Raw genomic sequence first — 655 nt, 5'->3', positions numbered from 1 at the left:
CTTCCGAACAACCTGAAAGGGATAGTGGACCACCACCTAGTATTCCGCCGCCGAGAGTTGATCACAGTATCCTGTTCATATGCATTTCTGAAGAAGGTCGAGGACCCGAACCCATCATTATTCCACCACCAAAACAGGAAAGCACTGTGTACGTCCTGAACAAGAACGGAGTGGACGGAGAACAGCGCATGGTCGAAATGATAATTGCTCCTCCTTCAAATCCTGAGGTTTCATCAACTACGACGAGGGAGAAAATCCAACCCTTCCTATTGGAGTGGATCTTTAGACTGCTCTTCAGGCAGCTGCTGAAGCCGGCGGTCAGGTCATCGGAGGCTCTGAAGGTGCTAGAAGAGGGATCGAGTGTGGTGCTGGAGGATTTGGTGAAAGTAGTGCTGTTGATCTTGGTGGTAGTGGAGGAGCTGGTGGTTTCGGTGGCTGTGGAGGAGCTAGTGGATTCAGTGGTAGTGGAGGAGTTGGTGGTTTCGGCGGCAGCGGAGATCGTGCAGGAAAGAAGTTCAGGCAGTAGTCTTTCTGGCCCCAGCTTAAGAACCTACTTCAAAATATAAATTTGTACCATGAAATATTGATTGTTAATTTCTATCAATTTCATTACCGCTTGTCAATATTTGATATTTACTAATTTACTGAAGATCGG

At 47.3% G+C, this 655-nt stretch overlaps 1 protein-coding gene across 1 annotated transcript in view; it reads left to right on the top strand.

Moving 5' to 3' along the window:
- LOC119587300 (pupal cuticle protein 36a-like) overlaps window positions 1–566 on the top strand; it is a 10,433-nt gene extending 9,867 nt beyond the window's left edge. The window contains exon 3 of the mRNA XM_037936052.1: window positions 20–566. Within this exon, the coding sequence (XP_037791980.1) occupies window positions 20–566 (547 nt within the window). The remainder of the gene's footprint in view (window positions 1–19) is intronic.
- The last annotated feature ends 89 nt before the right edge of the window (window positions 567–655 follow it).

The sequence above is a fragment of the Penaeus monodon genome, chromosome 22 (assembly GCF_015228065.2).
Source record: "Penaeus monodon isolate SGIC_2016 chromosome 22, NSTDA_Pmon_1, whole genome shotgun sequence".
Taxonomy (NCBI): Eukaryota; Metazoa; Arthropoda; class Malacostraca; order Decapoda; family Penaeidae; genus Penaeus; species Penaeus monodon.
The sequence above is the reverse complement of the archived record's forward strand: the minus strand, read 5'-3'. Positions and strand labels throughout refer to the sequence as shown.